Below are 25,474 nucleotides of genomic sequence, written 5' to 3' on the forward strand. Positions count from 1 at the left end.
ACAGGATAAATGCATGTTTAACTTCATAAAAAACCACCAGATTTCCACAGTGATGGCATCATTTTTTTTTTAATTGAAATGTACTTGACATACAGTGTTACTAGTTTTAGGTGTATAACGTTAATGATTTCACAATTTTATACATTACTCAGTGTACAAGTGTAGTCACCATCTTTCACCATACAATGTTATTACGATATTATTTTTTTTTAAAGATTTTATTTATTTATTAGAGAGAGAGGAGGAGCAGAAGGGGAAGGACAGGGACAAGCAGACTCCATGCCGACTAGGGAGCCCGATGTGGGGCTCGATCCCAGGACCCTGAGATCATGACCTGAGCTGAAGGCAGATGCTTAACTGACTGAGCCACCCAGGTGCCCCTACAATATTACTGACTGTATTCCCTACGTTGTACTTTTCATCCCTGTGACTAATTTACTTTATAACTGTAGAGTTGTACCTCTTAATCCCCTTCACCTATTTGTCCCCTTACTCCAATCCCCTCCCCTCAGGCAACCACCAGTTTGTTTTATGGTTCTATCTATTTTTTGTGTTTTGGGGGGTGGTGTTTTTTTGTTCTTGTGTTTTGTAGTTTAGATTCCACATGTAAGTGAAATCGTACGGTATTTGTCTTTCTCTGACTTATTTCACTTAGCATTATACTCTCTAGATCCATCCATGTTGTCATAAGATATCATTTTTTATGCTGAGTAATATTGCAATATGTATATTTTATATAGATATATACACATCTATATGTAACATATATACATATCATGTCTTCTTTATCCATTCATCAGTGGGTGCTTGATTGCTTCTGTATCTTGGCTATTGTACATAATGCTGCAGTAAACATAAAGGTGCATATATCTTTTTGAATTAGTGTTTTCATTTTCTTTGGGTAAATACCCAGTAATGGAATTACTAGATTGTGTGGTATTTTTATTTTTAATTTTTTGAGGAACCTCCATGCTATTTTCCATAGTAGTTGCATCAGTGTATGTTCCCACCAACAAGCCATGAAGGTTCCCTTTTCTGTACATCCTCACCAGCATTTGTTATTTCTTGTTTTGATACTAGCCATTCTGACAAGTGTAAGGTGACATCTCATTATGCCATGATTAGTGATGTTGAGCATCTTATCATGTGTCTGTTGGCCGTCTGTATGTCTGCTTTGGAAAAATGGCTGTTCAGGTCCTCTGCTCATTTTTTAATCATATTATTTGTTATTTTGGTGTTGAATTGTATAAGTTCTTTATGTATTTTGGATATTTGCCCTTTACTGGATATATCATTACAAATATCTTCTCCCATTCCTTTTCATTTTGTTGATGGCTTCCTTCAGCATGTAGCTGTCCAGTTTTCCCAGCACCATTTATGGAAGAGACTGTCTTTTCCTCAGTGTGTATTCTTGCCTCTTTTGTCATAGATTAATTGCCCATGTAAGTGTGGTTTTATTTCTGGGTTCTCTGTCCTATTCTGTTGATCTGTGTGTCTTTTTTGTGTCTGTGTCATACTGTTTTGATTACTACAGCTTTGTGGTATATCTTGGAATCTGGGATTGTGATGCCTCCAGCTTTGCTCTTCTTTCTCAGGATTGCTTTGGCTGTTCAAGGTCTTGTGGTTCCATACAAATTTTAGGATTATTTAGGATTATAAATAAATAATAATATCTTCCACATAGTTCTGTGGAAAATACTGTTGGTATTTTGATAGGGATTGCAGTGAATCTGTAGATTGCTTTGGGAAATATGGACATTTTAACAATATTAATTATTCCAACCCATGAGCATGGTATATCTTTCCATTTGTGTTATCTTCAGTGTTTTCCATCAGTGTTTATAGTTTTCAGAGTACAGGTCTTTTACCTCCTTGGTTAAATTTATTTTTCGGTATTTTATTTATGATGCAATTGTAAATGATATATTTTTTAAAATTTCTCTTTCTGCTATTTCATTATTAATGTATAGAAGTACAACAGATTCCTGTGTGTTAATTTCGTACCCTGTGACTTTACAGAATTCGTTTTATCCTAATGGTTTGTTTTGGTGGAGTCTTTAGGGTTTTCTGTATATACTGTCATGTCATCTGCAAACACTGGCAGTTTGACTTCTTCTTTACCAATCTGGACGATTTTTCTTTCTTTTTCCTGTCTGATTGCTGCAGCTAGGTCTTCCAGTACTGTGTTGAATAAAAGTGGCAAGAGTGGACATCCTTGTTTTGCTCCTGGTCTTAGAGGAAAAGCTTTCAGTTTTTCACCATTGAATATGATGTCAGCTGTGGGGATGGTACCATTTATACATTTGTCAACAGAGTATGAGATTTTTAGTTGTTCTGCATCCTCATTAACATGTAATGTTGCCAGTCTTTTTAATTGTAACCAGTCTAATAGGTGTGAAATGTTATTTTATTATGGCCTAAAATAAATTTTTCTGATGACTAATGATGGTGGACATCTTTTCATGTTTTTATTGGTCACTCATATACTCTATTTATTTATTTATTTATTTATAAGATTTTATTTATTTGACAGAGACACAGCGAGAGAGGGAACACAAGCGGGGGGGGTGGGAGAGGGAGAAGCAGACTCCCTGTGGAGCTGGGAGCCTGATAGGGGGCTCGATCCCAGGACCCCGGGATCATGACCTGAGCCGAAGGCAGATGCTTAACAATTGAGCCACCCAGGCGCCCCTACCCTCTTTTTTTAAAATATATTTTAAGTTTATTTATTTTAAGTAATCTCTACACCCAACATGGGGCTTGAACTCATAAGATCAAGAGTCACATGCTCCTCTGACTGAGCCAGCCAGGAGCCCCTCGTATACCTTCTTTTTTGAATTAAAAAAAAAAAAAAAAAAGTTTGTCTTTTTTGTTATTGGTTTGTAGAAGTTTTTATATATTCTAGATATGAGCCCTTTGCTATATATATATTGCAAGTTTTTCTCCCAGTCTGGGATTTGCCTGTTCATTTCCCTAATGGTGTCTTTCAATGGACACAAGTTGTTAATTTTTATGAAATCCAGTTTATCAACTTTTTTTTGTATGGTTAGTGCTTTTTTATGCTAAGAAATCTTTATGTACCCCAAGGTCTCAAAGGTATTCTTCTGTGTTTTCTTTTTTTTTTTTTTTTAAAGATTTTATTTATTTATTTGACAGAGAGAGACACAGAGAGAGAGGGAACACAAGCAAGGGGAGTGGGAGAGGGAGAAGCAAGCTTCCCGCAGAGCAGGGAGCCCGATGTGGGGCTCGATCCCAGGACCCTGGGGTCATGACCTGTGCCGAAGGCAGATGCTTAACAACTGAGCCACCCAGGTGCCCCTAACTATCTTTTTTTTTCAAATGTAAGGTTTTGGGGTTTTTTGTTTTGTTTTTTGTTTTTTAAAGATTTTATTTATTTGACAGAGAGAGACACAGCAAGAGAGGGAACACAAGCAGGGGGAGTGGGAGAGGGAGAAGCAGGCTTCCTCCGGAGAAGGGAGCCCGATGTAGGACTCGATCCCAGGACCCTGGGATCATGACCTGAGCCGAAGGCAGACGCTCAACAACTGAGCCACCCAGGCGCCCCTCTTCTGTGTTTTCTTATAGAAGCCTATAGTTTTAGCTTTTACTTGTAAAATAATTTGAGACACCTCAAATTAATTTCTGTATATGGTGTGAGGTAGGAATATTTAAGGTAAATTTTTTTCCCCGCATAAGGTTATCCAGTTGTTCCAGCACCGTTTATGAGAATGACTTTTGGTATTTGATTCTGGTGCCTCTGTCAATTGCCAACTGAATGTGTATGTGTGGGTCTAATTCTGGACTTGGTCTTCTGTTCCATTGATCTGTTTGCCTTTTCTGATATCTTAATTACCGCAATTTTATAGCAGTTTCTGAAATCAGTTAATGTAGGTCTTCCAAGTTTGTGCTTCATTTTCAAGATTGTTTTGACAATATAGGTACTTTAACTGCCATTTCAATTTTAAAACCAGCTTGTCAATTTTTGCAGGAAAGTCTGCTGGGGTTATAATTTAGTTGGGCAGTAAGATTTTATGTATTTCAACATAAAGATCTTTTATATCTTTGTTATTAGATAATTCCCTCATATTTAATTTTTTAATACTATTGTAAATATCTTTTTTGAAAATTAAAATGTCTATGGTTGGAAATGCAGATTACTTTGATAGGTTGATTTTTTAAATTAAACAGTATTTCTAAAATTTTAGTAATTCTAATAGATTGAGTTTCCATGTAAACAATAGTAGCATCTGTAAATAATTACAGTTTTATGTCTTTATTTTCAGGTTTTTATAAATGTTCCTTAACTGGCAGAAACTCCCAGCACAGTGTTGAAGAGAGATGGTACATGAGTGTGCTAGGGCTGCCATCAAAGTACCATAAACTGGGTGGCTTAAACAACATAAATTTAAAAAAATAAATAAATGAACAACATAAGTTCATTGCCTCACAGTTCTGGAGGGTAGAAGTCTGAGGTCAGAGTGTCGGCAGAGTTAGCTCCTTCTGAGGGCTCGGAGGGATGCTTTGTTCTGTAGCCCTCTCGGTCAGCCTTCCGGGAGCCTCAGGCGTGCCTTGGCTTGTCGATGGCCATCTCCCTGTGTTTTCATGTCTTTCTACTATGTGTGTCTGTCTTGTATCCAAATTTCCCCTGTTTTATAGTGACATCTGTCATACTGGATTAGGGCTCACCCTAGTGACCTCATCTTAACTTATCATCTTCAGTGACCCTGTTCCCTATAAGGTCCTATTCACAAGTAGGGAGAATTAGGACCTTAATGTATTTGGGGGGATATAATCTACCCATAACAGATGGTAATAGTCTTGTTCCTTGTTTTGTGCTTTTTCTCTTTTATTTTGTAAATGTGGTGAGTTAAACCAACAGATTTTATTACCCTAAGCCAATATCACATGCCAACTTACTCATACTGTGTGTGTTCAGTGTGCTAATATTTAATACTTTTGCATGTTGATTTGTAAGTAAGAATGATTAGGATTTTCTTTTTTCCTACATCCTTATCGGGTTTGGATAGTAAAATTGTACTTTATACTGGCTTTATAAAATGAAGTGGGACATGTGCCCGCCTCCTTTTTTTTTTTTTTTTTATTCTCTGGAAGATTTATTATTTAAAGTTGGTATTATCTGATTCCTAAATGTTTGGTAGAACTCGCTAGGAGAGCCGTGTGGACGTGGTGCTTGCTTTCTGGGACAGACAGTGCCCACAAAAACAGAATATAGCTGGTACTCTTGCATTGCTTATAAACTCATCCGAATCAGCTTTCCTGGGCCTCTAGAAGCCTCTATAACTATTGTAACTGATCTTAAGAACACAGAAAAACATTTTTGAACCTTATGGTTAACCTCAGAATCACTGCTGCCCAGCTCGGTGTGTAGCAGAAAGAATGGAACTGTCGTTTTTTGATCCAAGGTTTAAGAAACGTAAAGATTATCTGAAGGAAGATGCCAAAGCAGCAAGAACTTTTCACAGTGGCTACAGCCGTGAACCAAAGATAATGTTTCTGTGCACGCCTGCAAAAGAAAATTCATATTTTTCCATTAGCATTTTCAAAGACAATCACTTAGATTCTAATGTCACCATTGGGGGTGTGTAGGCTCTCAAGGTGCTGGAAAGTCATTACTAATGTTTTAACTTTGGTCCTTAGTACATACTGCTTTACACTGTCACTTGCTTATTTTTCTAGTCCTTTTTCCTTAATGAGATTGGGATACTCTTGGAAATGGAACAGTGCCTTTTTTTTTTTTTTTTGCACCCTTAGAAGTGCTTGTTGCATATGTAATGTTATCCTTATTTAAACTGTTGTCTGTGAGTGTACTAATATTTTTCAGTTTCTTTCCCTCACTAGGTCTGTATTTTGCAGTTTTGAGAAAAATATTAAAATGTTGCCTTTTCAAATGATAACCATGCTTTTAAGGTAACGTTCTATCAAAATGTGTAAATTTCAGATCCGTTTGAGATCACATAATAGAGTATGAATTGTACATCTTGGAGAAATTTTCATTTTTTTTTTTTTTAAAGATTTTATTTATTTTTTTGACAGAGAGAGAGAGGCAGTGAGAGAGGGAACACAAGCAGGGGGAGTGGGAGAGGGAGAAGCAGGCTTCCCTCCGAGCAGGGAGCCCGATGCGGGGCTCGATCCCAGGACCGTGGGATCATGACCTGAGCCGAACGCAGACGCTTAACGACTGAGCCACCCAGGCGCCCCGAAATTTTCAATTTTATTACCATGTTAAAACCTCTCTGACTTCAGACCCCACTAAGTTGGACTTAATGATAATACAGAGAGAGGCATGGCCTACAGTTTATCTTTTTATGATTCATATTGTCTCTAAGTGAGTTTATCCTATGAATTAGATCATGGAGAAAATTTCTCTGCTGCTTAAAGCTTAAAGGAATAAACCACTTTTAAGTACCAGAATGTTATTTTGTCAGCTTTCAGTTACCCCCGTGTGATTCTGTATTAGCAACTGTGAAGTTTATAATATATTGCTGATAATCGGGAGGCTGTGCATTAGCTCTCCAGGAGTTATTTATCCCCTAGTTCCAAATTGGTGCCCTAGACAACATCTCCCCAGTTACCGCCCCCGCCCCCCACCTCTGCTAAGCACTGTTGAACTCTGTTTTTATGAGTTTGGCTTTTTAAGATGCCACATACAGGGCGCCTGGGTGGCTCAGTCGGTTAAGTGACTGCCTTCGGCTCAGGTCATGATCCTGGAGTCCCGGGATCGAGTCCCGCATCGGGCTCCCTGCTCAGCAGGGGGTCTGCTTCTCCCTCTGACCCTCCCCCCTCTCATGCTCTCTCTCAAATAAATAAATAAAAAATCTTTAAAAAAAAAAAAGATGCCACATATAAGTGAGATCATGCAGTATTTGTCTTCTTATGTCTGTCTGACTTATCTCACTAACATAATGCTCTCTAGACCCATCCATGTTGTTGCAAATGGCAGCATTTCTTTCTTTTTCATGGCTGAATAATATTCCATTATATATATGCACCACACCTTCTTTATCCATTCCTCAGTGGAAAGACTCTCCTGGCCTGTGAGGGAAAAATGCAAAATCCCTGGATAGCCTAATAGGGTTTCTTTGAAAGTTACAATGTACCCCCCCCCCCCCCCGCCGGCTGCTTTTAGAATTCTTTCTTTATCTTTGATTTCTGATAATTTCATTATAATGTGTATTTTTGCATTGAGATAATAGGGTGATCTGTTAGCTCTGTGAACTTGGATGTCCAATTCTCTCCCCAGGTTTGGGAAGCTCTCAGCTGTTATTTCTTTAAATAATTTTCTGCCCCCTTCTCTCTCTCCTTCTGAAACTCCAGGTATTCCAGTATTTGTTCTTTTGATGGAATCCTATTGATCGCTTTGGCTTTCTTCACTCTTCATTCTCTTCTCTCTGTCCTCCCCAAACTGGGTGGTTTCAAAATCCCCATCCTCTAACCACTTATTCTGTCCTCCGAACACTTTACTCTACCGCAGATGCTCTATTGCATTTTTCATTTTACTCCTTGAGTTCTTCAGCCTCAGAATTTCTGTTGTTTTTTTTTTTATGATTTCTTTCTCTTTGGTAAAAATCTCATTTTGATCATGTATTTTTTTTCAAGCTTTCATTGAATTGGCTGAGTCTTCTTGTAGCTCACAGAGTTTCTTCAGAGCAGCTACTTGGAATTTTTTATTAGCTAGATCACAGATTTAATGCCTTTAAACTCAATTTTGGGGGAGTTTTTAACTCTTTGTGATGGCACGTTTTCTTGGTTTGTCACGTTCCTTGTAGCTTTGCGTTGCTGCATTCACATCTGTGGTAGCGGACAGCTCCTTAAACCTGTGCGAGTTGCCTTGAGATGGGGTGTTGTGTGCTATGGTGGGGCTCTGTGGGTTTTCGCTCCCTCTACCTGGACGCGTCGGCTGTGCTCCCTTGCCCCCTCTTGTGGCGGGAGTCTTAAGCTTTTATGTCTTTGGTTCTTAGAACTCACCAGCTGGCTACTGGAAACCTTCCTTTGTTTTCCTGAAGGTGGCGCTGTGGCTCGCTTGTGGTTTCTCCCCGGCCCACAGACCTAGGCCTGTGGTCTCAGCGGCTCTCTGTCTGCTGAACTCTCTCCAGTGCTGCACTTCGGGGCAGGGGCAGGAGCTGTTGCACGGTGGGAGGAGGTGTGGGTCTAGTGCTCAGGCACTGGGGGTGCCTGGAGACACACTGGTGAGATCCCCGGGTGTGGTGCTCCCACAGGCTCCTGGTGGACTTTCTGCTGCACACCATCCCCCTAAGGACCCCTTGAAATTCTCATTGGCCTCTCTCCCAGTCTCCTTGCTTCCCGCAGTCACGGACATCCAGCCTCATTACCGTGGGTCCTGCCGAGAGCAGTGGGGTCTGCAGCCGCATCCCACACCACTGGGGTAGCCGCACTCCCACACCGCTGTCCTCCCCCCAGTCTGACAGATCAGTCCTCTGCAGTGTTTCCTTGTGGAGCACGGCCCTGGGAAAGTTTCTCTTAAGGCCAGCTCTGCTGCGATTGGCCAGTCTGCTCAGATTGTTTTTTGTGTGTGTGCTTTGTCGGCCCCAGTGGCGTGCTGGAAGCCCCCCTTGGGAAGACTGGACTTGTGCACGTTCTGTCGCTTGTGTGCATATCCCCGCAGGTCAGCACTCTGCAGGTCTCTCCCCGGCCGCAGCGAGAGGGGTCCGGGCAGGTTTGCTGGTGGTTTGGTGGGTGCGCTGGTCCCGCAGCCCACGCTGAGTCCTGTCTGCCTGTTGCCGGATGTGCGAGGGGGTGAGGCTCCCCCGGGCCCCTTGGTGTATGTGCTAGGTCCCAGCAGCCAGCATGAGGCTCTGGTCTGTGGATGGATGTCTGATTCGTTGTGGAAAAGGGGGATAAAAAGGAGGAACATCTTAGCCACCATGATGCTGACATAGTCTCCTTCTGCTTCTCATAAACATTCATTTATTTCTTTGAAGGCCTGTAGTAGGGAGCTTTAGCAAGACTTGAGTAGTTGTAGTTACCACATAGTGAAACAGTATTGCATTTCTTCTTAAATACTCATACTGTAAAGCTTTTTAATAAACCAGATGCTTTTCTTACAGCTCTACTTCTCCTCTCCCTCCTTCTCTGTCCACCCAGCCCTTAGACTAAATATGAGGTGTTTGCATATATTCGTCAGCACAAACGTGTCTAGTTTATCTCTTGTGCTTGCGAAGGCACCATACCTTGGAAGAGTTAGGTAGGAATTTGCTTATGAGTGCCCGAAGCCTGTTTCTCTGTTCCTTCTGCAAAGGGAGGGGTACAGTTCACACTTGGAACAGTAGTCACTCTATCATGTGATTCTAAAAGATAGCCTTTATTGATCAATCAGTGAAGGCAGAAGTATTTCATAATACCTTGCTTTCACAGACTTAGGATGTCTCAAAGCCTACATTTCAATACCTGTGTTTTATTCTTGGGCACTTAAATGGGGGAAAAAAATATCGTCTAGGTTGAGTTTTGTGGTTCTGTTCGGTCATGAGAAATAGATGGTAGTGTTTAAAATGGTTGGCATCAGACATTGAAGCTTACTTTTCCCTCAACCCTGGGCTTTCCCCAGGACCCTGCAAGTTCCCGAGGCCCCAGATAGATGGACAGGATTCCTTCTCTGTGATGCCTTCAAGCCTCACATCCCACTTTCTTGCCTCCCTTCCACAGTATGTGAGGACAGCTCATGTAAATGAATATGACAGTGGCTGGGGCTGGGGAGGTTGTGTGTGAGTGCATGTCTGGCTTATGTTTCAGTCTGTCCTTCAGTGTCAACAAGGTGGACACAGGTTACCTAGCTAAGGGCCGAAGACAGCATTATTTCATCTCTCGGTACCCAGCTTGGGAAATAAAGACCGAAAGTAGGCTGGGGCTTTGAGAGGGATGTATTGAAGATTAGATCAAAAACTTTTATCGGGTACTTGCTATGTCCCAGATACTAAGTATCTTACATGAGCAGACTTACTTAACCCTCATCAAAGTATCGTTATGAAGTAGGTGCCATTATGACGCTCATTTTACAAATGAGGAAACTGAGGCACGGAGAAGCCAAGTGACTTTCCCAAGGTCACATAGCCAGTAAGTGACAGGAAGGAAGTCCGATGGTGTCCAGCAGAAATACCTCATCCCCAGACCTGAGATACCTTCCTTCCTGGGGATTTTATTGACTCAGGGAAGGAGACTGGAGTTCTCCTTGTGAAGCTGTTGCGGCCCCAATATACAGGGGGATATAAAAAATGATAGCATTCAACATTCTTTCTTGAAGATTTCCAAGAAGTCTTCCAGCCTTGGCTAGAATGCCTCAAAGGATTGAGGAATTTAGTCTCTCTAGAGGCGACCCTACTTCTGGACAGCTCAAAGTGATGGAAAAGTCCAGCTGGCCTCCCCTAACTTCCATCAATCTTCTGCAGACCTCTTTGGAGCTACATTTCTCCCTCCTGCTTGAGTGGATCGGGGAGCCTGTGTGATTGCCTTCCTGCGGGCTGAGAAATCGGGGAAAGGCCATCCTGCTCATTTCTGCTGCCACTAACTTTGTGGTGTGTGAAACCAGAGTCCTCTTCAGAGGTTGGGGCAGTCGGTCTTCTAGCAGGAATCGTCCATTAACTGACATGTCTGTGACCTTCTCACAAGTCCACTAGATATCTCCTCCCCTGGCAGACGTAGAGATCTGAGGCACGTCTTTACCACTCTGCATGAACACATTTACTCGGAGAGCCAAATATGGTGCCGGGAAGAACGCAGTGTTCAAGCTGTGGCCCCTGCCTCAGTGTTTCTGACAAGATCTCAGGGGCAGGATTTAACCCCCTGAGGCAGTTGTGTCCCACTGTTCTCTTAAATGCCAGAGACGCTCAGGGGATGATCGGTGAAGATCATTTTTGCCTTTTTCCCAAATGTTTCTATTATGTTGTCTCTGGGTGGATATGTGGGGTTGTCTTCTGCGTCCCCGTACATCTCCCAAGAACAACATGAGGAAACTCCGTATACGTCTCGGCGCTGTTGAGAATGGGCAGGATGGCCTTCATCAAAAGCCCACGCGTGTGCTCTCCTGCTGGGGTCTCCCATTTGCCTGGTGGAAGGAGACCCAGAGGGAGAGCTTTTCTTCCTGGTACTGTTTCTTAACAGCGTCGGATGGTGTCCTTTCCCCGAAATCGTAACTGGGGAACGAGGTGTATTCATGGCGACCTGACATGGTTCTGCTTGTTGTTCATTGCCCTGACTTAACTTCTCTGTCCCTCTCCCCGCAGAGCAGCGGCAGACATGATGAGCACCAAGGCCTTCACCTTGGTCTCTGCCGTGGGCTGGGAGCTGCTAGCAGGCGACAAGGAGCGTGTGCACGTAGAATGCGTGGAGTGCTGCGGGAAGAACCTCTATGTGGGCACCAGGGACTGCGTCGTTCACCACTTCCTGTTGGAGGAGCGGGCGCTGCCCACTGGGACGGCCACCTTCTCTGCCGCCAAGCAGCTGCACCGACACCTGGGCTTCCGGAAGCCAGTGAATGAGCTGCGAGCGGCCTCGGCCCTCAACAGGCTGCTGGTGCTCTGTGACAACTCCATCACCCTGGTCAACATGATGAGCCTGGAGCCCGTCCCCTCGGGGGCGCGCATCAAAGGGGCCGCGGCACTGGCCTTGAACGAGAACCCTGTGAACGGAGACCCATTCTGCGTGGAAGTCTGCATCATCTCGGTCAAGCGCAGGACCATCCAGCTGTTCCTGGTATACGAGGACCGGGTTCAGATCGTCAGGGAGGTGTCAACACCGGAGCAGCCCCTGGCCGTGGCCGTGGACGGCGACTTCCTGTGCTTGGCTCTGACCACACAGTACATCATCCTGAACTACAACACGGGCTTCTCCCAGGACCTGTTTCCTTACTGCAGTGAGGAGAAGCGCCCCATTGTAAAGAGGATCGGGAGACAGGAGTTCCTCCTGGCAGGTCCCGGAGGACTGGGTGAGCCTCCACCAACCTCCGCCTCCCATCTGTCCATTCCCTTTGCCTTCCCTCCGTGAATCCATGCCCAGATCCGGGAGGGAGAATTTAGCTGTGAAGATAGATACTCGTGAAGAGTATTCGCCAACACCGAGGATGTGTGGCAAGATGTAAACAGAATGCAGAACCAGTGTGTGCTAACGTTCCCTTAGATTGTCCAGTGAATGTAGGATCAGTGGAACAAAAATAGGCCAGTCATAAAGGAAAGCCAGCTTTATTCCGTGCTAAAGAGGAGCCTCGAGATGGCTCTGCGGAGAAAATTCCTTTAAGTAAATAATCAAAATAAAAATCCGTAAGACTTCCTTGTAAGATGTTCTCACGTGTGGGTGGATTTGTCAGTTGGTTGTTTTTACTCTTCGTTATGAAAAGGAGTGGAGCTCACTTAGGCATATTTTCAAGTGTGGAGACTTCAGTGTTCCGTCCATTATTTATTTAATTGACTGCAGTTTCATCCCACCACACTGTCTTGTCTCTAGCCCCCTGAAAGGGCTTTGGCTCTGTCCTACGGCCTTGTGAATTCCCTGTGGTGCCTTCTTGAAATTAACACTCCGAGCTGTTCATGGCGTGGGTGACTTGTACTTTCTTTCAGTCGTGGATGGCTCACTTTAGGGTTCGTGTGTGTCTGTGACACACAGCGGGTGCTGGGGAGGGTGAGCCTACCTCACCACCGGTATTTGTTAACCATAGTCTGTGTGTAGGCATCTCATCTCAGAGTGAGGGGTACAAACATATTTTCCGCTAATAACAAAAGTTGAGGTCATGAACTCTAGTTGGTGAACACTTACTGATTTTTACTTTTTAAAATCATTTTTGTTATTCAGAGCAATTTTGGGCTCACAGCACAATTGAACAGGAAGTACAGAGTTCCCATATACCCACTACCCCCAAAAACGCACATCCTCCTGCACTATCCACATCCCCCTGACAGAGTGGTACGTTTATGATAATGGATGTATCTACAGGGATACGTTGTAATCTCCCAAAGTCTGTAGTTTACATCAGGGTTCACTCTTGGGAGTTGTACATTCTTTGGGTTTGGACAAATGTATAATGACATGGATCCATCATTATGGTACCATAGAGAGTGTGTTCACTGCCTTCAAAATTCTCAGTCCCCTACACCCCCAACCTCTGGCAACGGCTGATGTTTCCGGAGTGTCATGTAGTTGAAATCATACAGTATGTTAGCTTTTCACATTGGTGTCTTTCACTTAGTAATATGCCTTTAAGGTTCACCCGTGTCTCTTCATGGCTCGATAGCTCTGATTTTTACTTTCTGGACAAAAATTCTTTACCCCAACCACCTTTTTCTTTAACAGAAATTCCCGGGTTTTTTTTTATTTTTTTATTTTTTTTTATTTTTAAAGATTTTATTTATTTATTTGAGAGAGAGAGAATGAGAGACAGAGAGCAGGAGAGGGAGGAGGGTCAGAGGGAGAAGCAGACTCCCTGCCGAGCAGGGAGCCCGATGCGGGACTCGATCCCGGGACTCCAGGATCATGACCTGAGCCGAAGGCAGTCGCTTAACCAACTGAGCCACCCAGGCGCCCAGAAATTCCCGGTTTTAATAAAGATTGGTATTATGGAAAATACAAAGAGAGTAAAGAGAACATTATAATGACATCAGATGTACTCAGCTCCAGCTGTTATGAATTCCCTGCCAATGGTTTGATTTATATACCTAACCATTTCCCCTGCTCGATTAGTACAGCATCGTGAGCACCATAGCACTTCTCTTATAAACCGTTCAGTATGTAGTTCTAAGTTCCTTAAAAAAAAGAAAGGAAGAAAAAGATGAAAACCACGATACTATTGCATACCTAAAAAAAATTTAACAGTAATTCCTTAATATCACCAAATATTAAGGCATGCCATATTTCTCCTGTTATCACACATAAACAGAGAGACATATGTAAATACCTATCTACATAAATTTATGTTTAAGGATATGTATATTTTTCAGTTTTAATCATCCCGCATGAGGCGTGTACATTGCAATTGATTGATCTGTTAAGCTTCTCTGGGTCTGTAAGTTCTCTTAAGGTTCCTTGTCCTTCTCTTTTTATTTTCCCCTAACTTTTTGTTGAAGAGGTTGGATCATTTCACCTGTAGCATCCCACAGTCTGAATTTTGATGATTTTTATCCCCTTATATTGTTTACTATGTCAGGTTGACCTTCGTGTTTCCTGCCAACTGATAATTAGGATGCCAGCTCTTATCAGATTCAAGTGTGGGGTGTGTTTTTTGGTTTTTTTGGGTTTTTTGCTTGTTTGGGGGAGAGGCAAGACTCCCTCGTCGGCGGTGGAGGACTTCCGTCAGGGTTGTGTAATTTCTTTTTCTCTCTCTGTGATGTCAGGAGCTATTGATGAGTGGTGCGTAGAGCCTTTAAATCATGGTGGGCTGCCAAATGGCAGTGTTCTGTTTCTGTCCCTTCCTCCTTCATAACTGGACTACTTCAGTGAAGAGAAACTTACTGTATTTGGCTGCCCCCAGGTCCATTGTCTGAGAAAGGCAGCATGGGACAGTTCTCAGTAAGGTGATCCCTTCTGTCTCCGGAAGCGACTTTTTAAAAGATACCATGATGCATCATGGATTCAAACACATATGGTGCGTTTCCATCTATTTGTGCCTGGGGGGGCAGGGGTTGTCCAGCTTGACTGCCACACCCCTTTCACATGACCCTAGAACTTGGACGGCTTCCTCGCCTTCTGGTGTGGAAAGGGTTCCAGGTTCATTTTGTGCCTTTCCTGCCCTAGATCTGGTTTCAGCCATTTCTCCAAGGACCCCTGATGTTTAGAGACCACGGGCTGGGTGCTAGAGCTGCTTGTTGCGCATTGTGTTCAGGACTCTTCGGTGGACAGAGTTGGGAAGGATGTGTTTCTGTAAAGGTAAAATCCATTGTGAGAACATACTGATAGAACCAATTCACGGCTGCAGGGCATTGACCTCATCTGTCTTTATGTTCCTGTCTGCCTTAAACCACACCCAGAGTCTTAGTAAACCACTGCCCGACATAATTGTTCCTTTGACTAATCCTGCAGTATGCAGAACAGCAATACTGACACCCCTGTTCCCACAATGCAATGACTGAAAATAGTTTGATTGTTTATGGTTCTTTTTGTCTTGAGGGTAGGGTGAACATAAAACCCATCAGGAATGTATGGTCACATTACTGTGTTTTTTAAAGTCACTTGGAAGAGTCCCCCTCTGTTTTTCTTATGCCACCACCTGGATATACAGTTAATTTGTCTTATTTTACTTTTGATTTTTAGGAATTGCTTTATTTCATTTTATATTTTTACTACATAAATATGTACAAGGTTCCAAGTCAGGTGGGCTACAGCAAGGTATTCTCAGAGAGCTGATATCCTGTCGTCTTCACTTATTTTCTTCTTCCCCCTTAGGCAACCTTTATTTTTACGGTATTTTTATGGTTTATCCTTTCATTTTTTAATAAAAAATATAAATAATATGTAAATATTTGTATCTCTTTTTCAGCGCCTTTTTTTTTTTTACTTAACAATGTATTATGGAGACCCCTTTGTAATATAATTCAGAGATATTCCTCATTTCATAGCTGCGTGCTACTCCGTCGTGTGGAGGTACCATGGTTTTTTTAAAAAATCAGCCCTATTGGTGGGCATGTGCGTTTTTTCCAGTTTTACGGTTTTACTAGGGACTTATTTTTTTGTATTTTCCTGGTGGATCTATGGAAAAGCCTTTTATAGATGGGCTTGTTGAGTCAAAGTACAAATGCATGTGAGTTTTGGTAGGTATTGCCATATTCCTTTGATAAAGGTTGTACATTTTCTGTTCTCCCCAGCAACATATGACAATGCCTTTTCCCTGTGTTGTCGAACTTCCGTGTTGTCCGCAATCCCGTACATGAGAAGTGGTATCTCAGCATAGCTAATTGCATTTCTCCTGTGATGAGCAAGAGGGAACATTTTTTAAAAAGATTTATTTATTTATTTCGGGGGTGGGGGGAGGGGCAGAAGGAGAGGGAGAGAGAGTCTTTTTTTGGGGGTGAGGGGAGAGTCTTAAGCAGACTCCTCTTGGAGCCCAACATGGGGCTCGATCTCAACGACCCTGAGATCATGACTTGAGCCAAAACCAAGAGTTGGATGCTTAACTGACTACGCCACGCAGGCGCCCCAAGAGTGAACATTTTTTCATACATTTAGGAGCCATTTGCATTTCTTTTGATAGGATTATCTGTTCTTTTCTCTTGCCATTTCTTTTAGTGTTCTCTATGTGTTTGAGATACCAACTTGTTGCCTGGTGTAGGTTTCAAATATTTGTTTCCAGTTTTTACCATGCAAAAGCTTTTCTTCAACACTGCTATATAATCAGATGTATTAACCTTTTTACTTTATTGTGTCTTGATTTTGAGTCATAATTAGGTGAGAATTCTACCATTGAACCACCCATGCACGTGATTTCAAGTCATAATTAGGGACGCTTCCCTCTCTTCTGGTTATAGACAAATTCACCCATGTTTTCTGCTGGTACTTTTATGGCTTCATTTTTTATAGTTTCACTTTTTATAGTGCAGGGTATAAGGAACAGATTTGGTTTATCCTTTTCTCTAAGGCTGTCCATTATCCCAATCAACCGACTGCAGAGCCCACCTTCTGTGACTGATGTAGGCGGCTGCCTTTAACACACACCGAATTCCCTTATGCCATTGGGTCTATCTCTGGATTTTCTGTTCTGTTCTGTCAGTGTGTTTGCCTGCTTATGAGCCAGTACCTTACTGTTTTGGCTTTATAGGGAAAACATTTGACTCCAATACCACTTGTAAGCTCTCTTATACATTACCTATATACAGGTTCTGTATGCAGCATAGCAATCACCAGCTTTATTACATGGCTTCAGAATTAAGTTCAAATATGGGCGCCTGGGTGGCTCAGTCGGTTAAGCGTCTGCCTTCAGCTCAGGTTGTGATCCTGGGGTCCTGGGATCGAGCCCCCCTACCCCATGTCGCTCAGCGGGGAGTCTGCTTCTCCTTCTGCCCCTATCCCTCCCCCTACTCGTGCTCTCTCTTTCTATCCCCCCTCAAATAAATAAATAAAATCTTTATTAAAAAAAGAATTAGGCTCAAATAAATTGCTGTAATGAATGCAAATGCACCTTTAAACGTATGAAAGCTATAGATTTTCGTTTTGCTTTTGTTTCTCCCTGAAGATTATATGTGCTCACTCCTGTGTCGTCAGGAACCACTCTCAGCTTTTTGCCTTAGCTTAGATTTTCCTATTCTCAGCAATACTTTGTTGAAATTTTCATAATGTGATTGAGTCTTGTGACTTTAAACTCTGTCCTTTGATAATACTTCTTGAAAAATGCAGATAATTAAGCTCCTCCTGACTCCACATGGCCCCCTGGCCTCCTGGCCCTCTTCCCTCCTCCCTGCTCAGATAAGGGGACCTCTGATATTTAAAGGGTGCACAATTGAAAATAATGCTTTTTAAAGATGTACCATTTACACATTTGTTACATTTGCACATTAACAGCACCTGACTCTGACAATTCAGAAACAATAGAGTTTGTCACCTGCTCCGCAGGCATATAATTAATTGGTGGGTGTTAATAACAGTACCTTCGTTCCTAAGTTGTTCTGTGGCACCTTCTACTGCCTGACCTGGGCCCATCAGCTGCCAGTTACTGCTTTGCCCTTTTATTCCAGTGTCATCTGCTTCTTGGGTGAATAGAAGCCTTTGTTCTTGACCTCTGGGTTCTGCCCATTTCATTACAAGAACATTCGTGTCAGGGCCTCTGCATTGCACACCTCCTGGGCCAGGTGATACCCAGCCTTATGTAGGGAAATGCATTCCACCCAAATTTAATTCCAGGATGAGGCTGGACAACGTCTTACTGTCCATGTTCCCGGGAGAGTGTGCTATACATGGTTATTTGACCCAAAATTTAGCAGCATCCTCGGGCTTACAGTTTACGATTGCCAGGCACCCAGGGGAGGGGCATGCAGGCGCCCGTGCCTTCGGGTTCTTTTCAGCTGGCTGGCTCTAAATGCACAGAAGAGTCAAGATAGTGCTAACCGAATTTCTTCCTCCAAAGCTCAGTCCTCATTCCAGATTCTTAATGCTGCCCAAAGCTTTGCCCCTCGGTTGTTTTTCTCGAGCAGTTTTTAATGCTATCTGAATACTTAGGCGATGCAGTTGGTAGGCTAGTTCCGATTGTAATTACGTCCTCTCTGTTATGGTAAAACACCGGCAATGCCAAACCCGGGGCCTTCGGTCCCATGCATTGTCTGACCGCGGCGACAGAACCAGACTGCCCTCATTGTTCAGTCCTGCCTTCCAGCTCTGAGTCACCTTGGTGGAGTTTTCCGCGTTCTCATTGATTTCTTCCCTACTTTGGAAAGAGATGAGAACGAAAGCCCCCACCAGCCTCAGGCGCAGTCCTGGGTTGCACTCTGTGGAGACCATTCCTCTCGGGTCATCCTGTACTCCACGGTGGCCTTTGGTGTGCTCTGTGGAAGCGTGGTGTCCCCTTCAGGAAGCATGCTACTACCACCCCCTGAGAAAGTCTGTGACCTCCAGTTCCGGGAAGCGCAAACACTGCCTCCCAACCAGCCCTGCATCCTAATCCCTGTTTCGTTTCCGACTCCGTGCAGTGCTGCTCAATCCTGAGGCTGGCAGCCGCATGGTGGCGCTCGACTCACCTTCTCTCGCTCCCACTGAGTCAGCGGCCAGGTTCCCCCATTCACCCCTGGAAGTGGCTGCCCCCCTCTGTTGTGCCCCAGTTCGGGCCTAGCCAAGGCTGCCTCCTTGGTGGCAGGCAGCTGGCTGGCCCTCCCCTGTGTGGCTCCTTGCACACAGCCTCCACACTTCCGCCCGACTGGCCTTTGAAAGCCCCCGTGACCTGTAGCAAGTGCCGGCCACACTCCTCAGCCTGACTAGAGGCCAGTGCGGCCCGTTCCACCGCCAGCTTGACTTCCGAACAGGGTGTGCCCTGTTCCGGGGACACGCGCCCTCCCGGCTGCTGCCCTCTGTGTGCGTCCTCTTCCCTGTGCAGGCTGGGGTCTGATCACTCAGCTCCGCCTGGCCTTGACCTCCATCAGCACTCCATCCGCTCGCTTGGAAAGCGTTTTACACCTTTCTGTGCCCTGGTCTTTATCTCTTGTGTGGTCATTGTTTACATATTTCCCTTAACCCCTTCACCACCTGTGAACCCTTGAATCCATTGTCCGTCTCTTGGTAGCGAACTCCATGCTCCACACAGCGAATGTCAAACTGAAATCACTGCTGAACATGCTAAATTTATAGTAGTTCTTTTCGTCTGTACTCATTTAATAGAAGAGCCTTCTTTTCTGTTCGTGGTGCGTTCACCCAGAGCCACATCATCTTTTCATTTATTCTGCTCAATTTTACACTGTTACTAAAAATATCGCAGAGACCACCCTTATACTTATGAGTTGGCAATAGATTCAAAAGTAGAATCAACTAAAGAGGGTAAGTGTATATTCAGTTTTGGTAGATAATACCCAAATCATTCTCCAAAAGGTGTTTCCTTATACCATACCAATACTCGGTATTATCGGTCTATAACCTTTGCCAATTTGATGAGTAAAAGTTGTGTTTTTACTGTTTTTCATTTAAACTTGTGCCCTTGGTTATTGATGAATATGAGAATCTCTTCATGAATTTATTAGCCATTTGCATTTTGTCTTTTGTGAATTACTAATTTATAGCCTCTCTTTCTGTACTGAGTTGTTAGTCTTTTTCCTAATGAGTTTTGGAGACTTTGAAGGGCCAAAGGGAATAGTCAAGATCAGAATGGTTTGCATTAGGCAATTGTGACTCCTTAATAGAGGGGACACACACACACACACACTCAGCTTACTGTTTCGTCGTCTTTTTTTTTTTTTTTTAATTCAAGTTAGCTAACGTATAGTGTAGTTTGGTTTCAGGAGTAGAATTCAGTGATTCATCAGTTGCATATAACACCCAGTGCTCATCACAACACGTGCCCTCCTTAATGCCCATCCCCCATCCAGCCCAACCCCTATCCACCTCCCCTCTGGCAACCCTCAGTTTGAGAGTTCCAGTTGTTGCTACCACATGCTGAGAACCCATATGTAAGGTGTTAAGCAGGGCCTAACAGTGCTCTGAGCACAGTGGCGTTTGAGGGAGAGCCTCGCATGTGTTAGGTAAGAGCAGGGCGTGTGCGCATGCGTGAGGTCCCACGTGATATCCAGTTTCAGGAACAGCCTAATTTAGAGGCTGTTGTAATTGATTAACTGCAGTATCTTTTAGTCTTTGTAACTACAGAAAATTTAGGTGGGTTGATGATTTCACAGGTTTAGGAATTTTGCTCGAATGATATAGTTGAGATATTTTCCCTTGTTTTAATCTTGAAGTTCTCTGCATATCTCTGTGTCTCTCTCCCCGTTCTCCATCCTATACAGTAGAAACCAGTTGTTGCAATAGCAGCTGATGGTTTGCAGGCAGCAGCACGCTGGGTTTTTTGGGGGGGTGGGACATCAAGCAATTTTTTTTTATTAACATATAATGTATTATTTGTTTCAGAGGTACAGGTCTGTGATTCAAAGTCTTACACAATTCACAGTGCTCACCATAGCCCATACCCTCCCCAGTGTCCATCACCCAGCCACCCCATCCCTCCCACCCCGCACCACTCCAGCAACCCTCAGTTTGTTTCCTGAGATTAAGAGTCTCTTATGGTTTGTCTTCCTCTCTGGTTTCATCTTGTTTCATTTTTTCCTCCCTTCCCCTATGATCCTCTGTCTTGTTTCTCAGATTCCTCCTATCAGTGAGATCATATGATAATTGTCTTTCTCTGATTGACTTATTTCGCTTAGCATAATACCCTCTAGTTCCATCCACATCGTTGCAAATGGCAAGATTTCATTTTTTTGATGGCTGCATAATATTCCATTGTGTATATATACCACATTTTCTTTATCCATTCATCTGTTGATGGACGCCTAGGCTCTTTCCATAGTTTGGCTATTGTAGACATTGCTGCTATAAACATTGGGATGCACATGCCCCTTCAGATCACTACCTATGTATCTTTGGGGTAAATACCCAGTAGACAGCATGCTGTTTTTAAAGGTGTTTGACATGAACTAGTTTGAAAACTAAGTTATAATGGATTGACTTTGCAAATGTATTAATTTTGGTAAACCCCAATATCTGCGGACTATATATAGCTCGTTGAGAAATGGCTAGTTTGGTACTTTATGCATAAGACAGATAAGCCGTCACTTGGTGTGGAAGTTATTGGCAAACACTCAACAGCAGTGTGTCTTGAAGTGCAAAATTGGTTCTGTCCCTGCATTAGAGGGTGCGTGTGTCCAATATTAGACTTCAGCTCTGAGCAGGGACAGTTCCTGATAGGACGCCTTGTGCAGTGCCTGGCGCATAGTAGGAGCTCAGTAAATGTTTGAGGGGTTGTATTCAATATTCATTCAACAAGGAAGGGCTGTAACTTAGAGACGCTAACCAGTTGAAGGATTGGATGTGAGAGAGAGCTTGCAAAGCTGCTTAAATTGCTGGGAAGTAACTTTTTCCACACAGGTGAGGACGTGTGCTTTATAAACTTTCAGGGGGGGTACATGTAAACTTTTTTTTAAGCTCATCTTTAATTGGAAGCAAATGAAAGGTAGACATTCAGTGCAAGGTAGTTCTCTTCCTAATAAAGTCACGTAGGCTTCTTCACACCTGCAGCATATTATATTATCTTTACGATCTTGAAATATAAGGCAGGAGGGGATGGTATTCTGCGCCCAGACACATCTACAGAAAGGAAAAATGCCACAGTTCTTTGGAGGTCCACCTGACTCTTCCTGTTTTTACAGGCATGTTTGCCACAGTTGCTGGTATATCTCAGCGAGCCCCTGTGCACTGGTCGGAGAATGTGATCGGGGCGGCCATTTGCTTCCCATATGTCATAGCGCTCGATGATGAATTCATCACAGTGCACAGCATGTTGGACCAGCAGCAAAAGCAGACCCTGCCCTTTAAGGAAGGCCACATTCTACAGGATTTTGAAGGTACTACTTTGCACAGAAATCTTAATGAAATTTATTTATCAACCTATTTGTGATATTTCTTCAGTAAACATTAGTAGGGGTCCATTTGAAGCTGGACCTCATGCTAAACTTTGAAGCTACACAGTTAATGGTTGCAGTTTTGGGACTCCAGGGGCTCCAAGGGTAAAGGGGAGATAGACATTTGGACAGATAGTTGTAGCAGTTGAAGATCTTGATAGGCATGAAACAAGGCCAATCAGGAGAGCAGAGGGTGAAATGTTTCCTGGAATTATCAGGGAGGGCTTCCTGAAGGAGATGGTATTTGAGCCAAACCTTTAAGGATGAGTAAGAGTCAGCCAAGCAGATTTGGTGTGAAAGGACCTCAGGTAGAGAGAAAGGTGCCTGCAGATCTGCGCAAGAGGGAGCCCTGGTCTTCAGGCCATGCAAGCAATTCAGGGTGACTATAGTACGTCATGCGTGAGGAGGGCTGGCCTGAGATGAGGCTGCAGCAGACCAGGGCTGTCAGGAGGGACTTCCCCTTGTGTGCAGCAGTGAGCCAGGCGAGGGATTTCTTTTACTTTTCCTAAATTTTATTATGAATATTTTCAAACGTACTGAAAAGTCGAAAGGAAAACAAAGTGAAGTACCATATACCATTCAGCTAGACTCAACACTTGTAAACATTTTGCCAAGCCATTCAAAAGTAAGTAAAAGACATCATGACATTTAATCCGAAATACTTCAACACACATCTCCTAAGAATTAGAGCATTTTCCTACATAACTGCAAAGCCCTTTCGCCCCTTAGAAAATGAGCTGACCATGTTCAGATTTCCCCAGTTGTCCTAAGAAGGTCTTTTTTTTTTTTTTTTTAAAGATTTTATTTATTTATTTGAGAGAAAGAATGAGAGAGAGCATGAGAGGGAAGAGGGTCAGAGGGAGAAGCAGACTCCCCGCTGAGCAGGGAGCCCGATGCGGGACTCGATCCAGGGACTCCAGGATCATGACCTGAGCCGAAGGCAGTCGCTTAACCAACTGAGCCACCCAGGCGCCCCTAAGAAGGTCTTTTATGATATTTTCTTCAAACTGAGAACTGATCCAGATTTATACATTGCATTTGCCATTTAAGGATTTGAGCTCACCAAACATTGCCCTTCCTGTTCTAGATTTGAGGGAGATAAACTTACTAAGACTCTCGGCCCCCACATTAAGGGTGTCACATTCCAGTCGGGGGCCCCGACACACACATCAGAAGAGTGTGTCTCATAACAATGTCACGGTGCTGCGGACGAGTGGTAGAGGTGGGCACAGTCTCTATGTGTCATGGGCACATAGAGACTGCCTGTGTAACCCCCCACCCCGCCCCCAATGCAAACAAGGGGAGGCTTCCCAGGAAAAGGGACACCCATGTAGAGAAAGGACAGAATCTCAGTATGAGAAAAATGACTTCGCTTGTGATATAGAAGGCAGATAATCTAGGCAAGAGAGCAGAGCAGGAAGACTAAAAGGAAAGATGAGGCCTTCTGTGACACCGGACAGTGGGGCTGGAGTGGAATGATGGGATCCCAGGAGAGAAGAGCAGGGGAGCCCGGAAGGGTTGGCTGATACTGAGTCATCCTTCAGACAGGAAGGAAAGATCATCCCATTGCTTTCTGCATACAGGTGATAGTTTGCTTAAAGAGTGTCTCCAAAAGGGAGCAGAACTCAAAACTTTGTAGCAGGAGCGTGCGTTGGAGTACAGCTCCAGTTCTGTGTACTGTCTGCACAGGGTCTCACAAGTACCACGAGGGTGATGGCCACGGGTCAGGTGAAGTCATGGGGCTGCGGGAAAATGAATAAGGTCAGGCTGGGACTTGGGTGTTTGGATGGTAGGTGAGAATGAAATATCTCATGGTTCATAATATAGTATTATAATCTTAGTTTCCTATAAACTAACGTGGAAAGAAAAGAATTCTTAAAAAATTTTATAGGAAGTGTATTGTAATTCTCATAGATCGTTTGCCATAATTGATCTCTACAACTTCTTTGGACTATATATTATGTATCTACTCAACTGTTTTATTTATTTTATTTTATTTTAGATTTTATTTATTTGAGAGAGAGACAGAGCATGAGCAGGGGGAGAGGGAGAGGGAGAAGCAGACTCCCCGCTGAGGGTGGAGCCTGACACGGGGCTCGATCCAGGACCCTGGGATCATGACCCGAGCTGAAGTCGGATGCTTAACCGGCTGAGCCATCCAGGCGCCCCACTACTCAACTGATTTTAAATTTATCAGCACTTTCAAATAAACAGCAAAAAAAGCATATTTTGTACTTTGGAAATGTGGTATTAGCGTCCACACTTTTTCTGACAGTTGACAATATGGGAAGAAGAAAAGAAAAGCATTGTAATTTATAATTTCTGTAGGAATTTTGTGTTGGGAGAACTACGATGAAATCAGCCATCAGATCGGATGACAAGCCCGTTTCGGGGAAGCAGTGTGTGTCTGTGCAATATGTTCTTTCCCTTTCCAACACTGTTGAATTTTTTCCCAGGAAGAGTGATTGTCGCCACAAGTAAAGGAGTTTACATCTTGGTTCCCTTACCCCTGGAAAAGCAAATACAGGATCTTCTAGCAAGCCATAGAGTGGAAGAGGCTTTGGTTTTAGCAAAAGGAGCCCGGAGGAACATTCCAAAAGAAAAATTTCAGGTTTGTAATTAAGTTGGTCACAAGAAAGCATGCCACCAAGCCACCAGCTAGAAAACATTCAGATTTCACTAACATACGTCAGCCCTCCTTGTGCGCCACGATCTTGCAGATTGCTTTTGGATCTGTTGTCTCATTTCCACAGCCCATCCACATCACACAGATACGGAGGCAGGTTGCAGAGCAGTCCAGGACAGCTGGCCTGAGGTCTCACTGCCAGCCGAGGCCAAGTCAGACTGTGAACCTCTGGCTTGATTCCTGAGTCTGACATATATACCAAGTGGTATTTCTTATCAACTCTCTTCTTCAGTGGGCCTCCAGGGAAGAGTCAGGAGCATAGTTCTCATAAACCAACAGAGTAACAATAGCAGCTTAATTTGTCTCCTAATTTGGAATTTGTTAAAAGTTTAGACTTCTAGTATCTGTAGGAAAAGCTTGTTAGCCATACTGGTAAATGGCCTAACACTGCAGGAATCCATCTAATTATTTCTGGAGGAGAAAACTTTTAATGCACTTGAGACACCGACTTTAATATAGTTGGGGTGATAAATAAAACTGATCCAACAATCACAAGTTATTCTTTTTTTTTTTTTTAAAGATTTTATTTATTTATTTGACAGAGAAAGACACAGCGAGAGAGGGAACACAAACGGGGAGTGGGAGAGGGAGAAGCAGACTCCCCGCCGAGCAGGGAGCCCGATGCGGGACTCGATCCCGGGACTCCAGGATCATGACCTGAGCCGAAGGCAGTCGCTTAACCAACTGAGCCACCCAG

At 43.6% G+C, this 25,474-nt stretch overlaps 1 protein-coding gene across 1 annotated transcript in view; it reads left to right on the plus strand.

The window, feature by feature from the left end:
• Positions 1 to 25,474, plus strand: part of TGFBRAP1 (transforming growth factor beta receptor associated protein 1) — a 66,046-nt gene that overhangs the window by 11,855 nt on the left and 28,717 nt on the right. The window contains exons 2-4 of the mRNA XM_081833327.1: positions 11,256 to 11,956; positions 21,840 to 22,034; positions 24,548 to 24,702. Of these exons, the coding sequence (XP_081689453.1) occupies positions 11,269 to 11,956; positions 21,840 to 22,034; positions 24,548 to 24,702 (1,038 nt within the window). The 5' untranslated portion in view covers positions 11,256 to 11,268. The remainder of the gene's footprint in view (positions 1 to 11,255; positions 11,957 to 21,839; positions 22,035 to 24,547; positions 24,703 to 25,474) is intronic.

This window comes from Leptonychotes weddellii, chromosome 10 (assembly GCF_054177405.1).
Source record: "Leptonychotes weddellii isolate Sample4059 chromosome 10, ASM5417740v2, whole genome shotgun sequence".
NCBI lineage: Eukaryota > Metazoa > Chordata > Mammalia > Carnivora > Phocidae > Leptonychotes > Leptonychotes weddellii.